We start from the raw sequence: 5764 nt of genomic DNA, 5'->3' as shown, positions 1-5764 counted from the left end.
AAAAATATTCTTTTTTAAAAAAATAACATCTAAAAATAATAAATTAAGATTAAAAAAAATACATAAAATAAGTCAAAAATTAAATGAAAATTAACAAAAAAAATCTTAAACAATCTAACATAAAAACTAAAAGAAACATAAATAAAAACAGAAAAATTTTAAATTATAAAAAAGAGAAAACTATATTTCGCTGTTGCAGGACGCGAACTCGGATCTTTAGAATTGCATGAAAGTGCTCTGCTCTTTTGTCGATATTGATTTCGAGGTGTTTTTTTTTTTGTTTAAATGCTACGCTGTAATAGCTACACAAGTATTTTGGCCCTACAAGCCATTTTTAGCCGAAGAACACCGTCATATATGTACGATTTTTCAGAATAGCAAACTTTGAGGAACACCCCCTGTGAAATTTACGGTCTTTTCGCCTGGGGACGTTTCGTGCTCTAGAAGACGCTCGTCAACGTAGCCCAATGATCCAATGCATGGTGCATATTTAACCAGTTCTCTAGTACTTTTACCCGTTGAATCTATAGCTGGGAACCTTCCCAATTGAGGCTTAGGCAAACACAGTAAGTCAGTAGAATAATATCAAATGTTGAGCAAGCTGTGTCATTTAGTTTGTATTTGGCAGTCATAGAAGGTAAGCAAGTTTTTTGAGATACGAATTGACTATTTGACTATTGACTCGGTGGTATGAAGAGCTGAACAAATGTAAACTTCGTATCTAGGGGAGTTCTACTATTTCGAACTGATAATATAAGTGGAAAACAACCAGATTAAATGTGTCGCGTTAATAATAGACAAAATTGAGAAAGTAAATCTTGTTGTATTCCCAAAGTGTCCGGCTTATCAAACCGCCGAATATTTACCCAGAATGTTTCATCACGTTCGAAGAACTCTACAAGCTCCTCTGGGACTTCACACTCCATAATGCGCAACACTTTGATATCCTTCAAAGCATTCGCCAACTCCTGCGTGAAATTCACTGACAGTACACCAAATTCGTCCTTTTGCAACAGCGTCTGAGCCATGCCATGGTCAATGTGTTCGCGCACTGTTGTATACCACTCTTCAAGTATGGTCTTCTTTAGCGCATCGATTTCGTTGAGCATTTGATGGTAAATATCCAGCGTTTGTTCGCCATGTTCGTTATCGAAAAGTCTTAAAAAAAATAGAAGAAAAAGCCAAATAATCACATGAAAAGCACACTTCCTTTTGCCGGAGGAAATTCAAAAATTTACGGGTATTCGTAGAGTTCGTAGTCTGTTTTGATCCATGTGATGCGATGCCGCAATTTGTGTAGCCAAGAAATGGCGCCAGAAAGTTTTGGAAAACATTTATCAGTTGGCAGTCCCTGCAAAGGTCAAAATAACGGCAGTGTTAAGCTTTGGTTGCCCTTATTTTTCTGTACAATCGCCATCGTTCACCTGCACACCCGACTGTTTATAAATCGCCTCGTAAGCATTAAAATCCTCCTTAACTGCGAGTATTTCCTCCTCCAAATCGTCCACCAGTATGTGCATATGCGGATCTATTTGCGCTTTGATGATCGGCCTCAGCAGCAAACTGCCACAGAGCATCAAATCGTGCGAGTCCAGCAGCGCCAATTCGAATTGAAAGGCCATGCGTCGCTCCAGCTGTTCGGCGAATTCGTGAAATTTCGCTACATCCTTTTCAAATTGTTCAATGAAATCGTCGGGGTCGAGCACATTGTATGTCATGCCGTTTGTCCAATCGCGATATTCGTTGTTGAATTTCTCAAGAATTTGTGAAAGTGCAGCGGATATTTGACGGCCCTTCAAACCGCCGACAACGATTTTTTCCAGCTTAAGGAAATCACGGCCCGTATCGAAGATTCCCTTCAACACATTAAGTCGATCTACAAAGCGATCGAATCTATCGAAAATCGTCTTCGGGTGCCATGTCCAGTCTTGTGAATTGAATTCTGTGCCAATTTTGAATTTCTTCAAGCTAGAGCGGCAGCTGTCATAAGTTTTCCTACATTAAGGGAGGCGAAAGGTAAGTAAGTTTGAAGCGCTTTATCACATCCACAACCATCTCTTCGGCACACTACTCACTTGTAGTAGTCTAAGTGATCAAGATTTGTCACAATGCGCTTGTAAGCCTCATCAACATCGCCAAAACAACTCTCCGGTTCGATGGTTAGTATGACATTCTCAATGATTGTGTTATGCAGCAGCTCGAAAAGTAGAACCATGTTGTCCAAAGTGTGAAAGTATTTTGAATGGCCCCACACCAGGCCAACGGTTAGCAGCAACGGCCGCAATTGAGCGCGATTGTCCTCCATGCGATTCGATTCGAAAGTGTCCACCATTTTGGCCTGAAATCAATAGTAAGTATATTTTTAAAGCGTTTAAAAAAATTTGGTCCTACCAGGGGCGTCAAAAATTTGGTAATGTCACGCGCTTCTGCCAAGGCTTGCAGCACCAATTCGACGATCTTTCGATAGGTGGACTCGAAGACAGAATTGATTTTTTCGAGCACAAAACCGATTGTTTTGATACGCTTATCGCCCAACTGATCGGCTAGATTCTCCAAGTTCTCCAAGCGAGTTTCCCAAAAGGCGAAGAGCATATCGGGTTTCGGATGTAATTCCTTGTCATACATACGGTCACGACATTTTACCAAAACTAGATCTTCAACGGAGTCTTGCCACTTGACCACCATGATTTCCAGCGAATGCTTGAGTAGGTTTGTGAACTTGCTTAGATCGCTGTGGAAAAATAAGCAAATATGCAAAAAAAGGAACAAAAAAATGTTTCTATTAAATGGGGAAGTTATCGGTTTTTCATAAAGCTTGGAACAAATTAAAACCATTAAGAGGGCTCACTTAAAAAACTCGCGGGTTTTCCAACGGAATTATACAATTTATTATATCTATTCATGTTTAATTGAGGTGGGCAGACTTGAAAGAAAAAACCTCCAAAAACGAGTTTTTTATAGATAAGTTTCAACTTGAAAGAGGTCTGTTTGAACATTTTATCCATGGAATCTAAATATTAATATAATTGGAGCTCACGTAAAACCTACTATTTTTCCGAAATATTCTGGCACGAGTTTTCAAATACATACAAACAACTCCGTCGCATGATGTTCATATCTTAACGTTAGGTTCCAGAATATGGTCAAAGTGTTGAATCTCAACTAAGCTGTTAATGTAAGTAAACTGTTAAGGACGTTTCGTGTACATTTTTTTTTACAAAATTTAGAAAAATTTTGAAATTATGCAGTTTAATAGCCCATTTAATTTTCGTATAATGATGTGCAAGTTCGGAGTATTTTAAAATTCTTGGTGATTTTTTTTTTTAAATTTTTTTTCCCGATGGTTTTGTGTAGTTTCTTCCACGTAACGCATTCGTTTTATACGGAAAAGAGCGCAGCATCATATGGAAAAAATTGTCAAAAATCCACCAGAACTTTGAGCTACTTCAAAGTTGCATTTTAGTTGATATACCAAAACTAAGCTGCACTAAACTGCATAACCGAAATTTTCCTAAAGATTTTGATTAAAAACCTTGAAACTAAAAAAAAAAAATTAATGCATTTTTCTAAATTTTGTAGAAAGTTTGAAACATTTATTTATATAGTTTTTATTAGAGGATGAACTTTAATAAAAAAATAAAACTTTTTTTTATTGATGTACACAATTTGTACAAATATTTTTTTTTTAAATTGTGGTGAGGTTTGTTTGGCCGCAAGTATATGTATGGAATATGCATACCAACATTTTTTATTTCACATCAATATTTCATTGCTACATATATTTCATTTAGCTTAAACGGAATAAATAGTTCGAAATTTGGTGGCAAATCTTTGCCTTTTGTAAATGTTCCCTTTAATTAAATTTGTTTAAATAGGTGACACCTTTTTCAAAACTGTTTTTTAATAGAGTAATAGATTAAGCATCTTTCTTTTGTCCTTCGTAAACATCATTTGATTGACTTGACATCATTTTGTAATGCTTCATTCAACTTACTAATTAATTAATTTTCACTTTTAAACAGTTGGCAATCTTCTTAAAAACGGTTCTCGAAAAAAACCTTTCTATGCCCCTTTCGATTTGCATCCATATTGTAGCACTTTATTTAACTTGTGCAAAATTGGATTTGACTTTTGAACAGGTGGCAACACACTTCAAAATATTGCAAAAGAAAACATCTCTTCAAAATGTTTACTTAATGAAGTATTTTTAAGTCTGATTCGTTTGACATCCATACTGTAAAATTTCATTGGACTTATTATTTAAAATAGAATTTTACTTTTTTGAGCAGGTGGCAACGCTCCTAAAAAATTTGCTATATGTATACCAAATTTTACTAAAAAAAAGGGGCAAACAAATATATACACTCAAAAACTTTTCATGTTGTAATACTTGTTAGTATTTAACTTGTCAATTAAATTGATTTTGAAATCGTAAGCTGGTGCAGATCTCCCCGAAAAATTTTCAAAATACATACATACAGCATTCTTAAAAGTTTCTCGTTTGATAGGCCTATTAAAATATTTTGTTTAGCTTGTTAATTAAATTAAATTTGGCTTTTTCAACATGGCAATCGAATCGTTTTTGAAGCACTCTAGTTTGACAGCCAAATTATTTTTGATATTATATTTAACTTATTAATTAATCGATTTAAATTTTTTGAACAGGCGGCAACCACTTTAAAATTTTATACGAATCATATCGTACCACTTTGTTTTTTGGTGGAGAGTGATGCACTCTAATATTTTTTTCACACATTCAAAGCCTCTCTGTTAATCTAATAATACTCTAACTCCATTATAAATCTCCAATCCAACTCTTACCCGGATGCAATTTGTGGCGCGCAATCCATCACTTCGTCAATACATATGGGCAGTGGTAGAATTGTGCGATTAATAACGATGCCTTTCATTTGTGCTATGCCATTGCGCAAGTCCTGTGATTCAGTTCTCATATCATTAACTATCACCGATGTCCAACCATCTTGATTGACTGGATTGTTGACCACCGGAAATATGACATCATCACAGAGTACTGATAGATTTTCCAGCACATTTGGCAGTATATCACCAACCATAAGTTTCTATTTGTTTCGGTGAGATTATTAATTGAAATGTTACCGAATTGGTTATGTCAATGCACTTACGCTATCCATGTCCTCCAGGGTAAGTTCGCAGGGTATTTCGCGTCGCATGAAGTAAACAATTTTGCTGCGTGGCTTTGGTGGAAAGTCAAAGGCGGGCGTCAAAATCGAAGCAATGTTTATGTAGAAAACCAAATGTGGCTGACTGGGATTGCTGAGGAAGGTTTGTATGAGATCCTGGTTGGAAGAGAAGAAAATTAGAAATATGAAATACTTATGTAGCTTACAAAAAAAAAAAAAAAAAATGTTTCTCTCGTCTATGTACACACCTTTGACTCAGGTATACCCATCATCTTAACCCAGCGTTCGTTTTTCAGTCTTAAAGTTTTCATTACATAATTATTAAAATAATCGAAACGCGCATCGACTTTTTCCTTTTTTTCCTTATCTTTTTCTTCGGCGGCCGCCATGCTGTTTTATAGGAGTCGCTTGCAGCTCACTTAAACTGGATCAAGACTAAAAGCTTTTTCTTCACGCTGTACCCGAATAATCGCGGTACGCAGCGAACTGGATTTCTGTCCAACGGCTTTTCGCCTTTTCTTCCTCTTGCTGGATGACTCTCAATAATGTTAGGACACTATTTAACTGCCTTTGGCGTGTTATTAGTTTTACTTTTATCAGCG

The 5764-nt window shown here is 36.1% G+C and overlaps 1 protein-coding gene across 1 annotated transcript in view; it reads right to left on the bottom strand.

Moving 5' to 3' along the window:
- The window catches only part of kl-5 (male fertility factor kl5), a 37024-nt gene extending 31473 nt beyond the window's left edge, over positions 1 to 5551 (bottom strand). The window contains exons 1-8 of the mRNA XM_017624387.1: positions 5411 to 5551; positions 5145 to 5318; positions 4822 to 5081; positions 2392 to 2731; positions 2076 to 2338; positions 1425 to 1995; positions 1239 to 1351; positions 867 to 1158 (exon numbers count right to left, since the gene is read on the bottom strand). Of these exons, the coding sequence (XP_017479876.1) occupies positions 867 to 1158; positions 1239 to 1351; positions 1425 to 1995; positions 2076 to 2338; positions 2392 to 2731; positions 4822 to 5081; positions 5145 to 5318; positions 5411 to 5551 (2154 nt within the window). The remainder of the gene's footprint in view (positions 1 to 866; positions 1159 to 1238; positions 1352 to 1424; positions 1996 to 2075; positions 2339 to 2391; positions 2732 to 4821; positions 5082 to 5144; positions 5319 to 5410) is intronic.
- Positions 5552 to 5764: the final 213 nt, after the last annotated feature.

Source organism: Rhagoletis zephyria, unplaced genomic scaffold, assembly GCF_001687245.7.
Source record: "Rhagoletis zephyria isolate East Lansing unplaced genomic scaffold, Rhagoletis_zephyria_1.1 Rzeph_scaffold_03593, whole genome shotgun sequence".
NCBI classification, from domain to species: Eukaryota; Metazoa; Arthropoda; class Insecta; order Diptera; family Tephritidae; genus Rhagoletis; species Rhagoletis zephyria.
The sequence above is the reverse complement of the archived record's forward strand: the minus strand, read 5'-3'. Positions and strand labels throughout refer to the sequence as shown.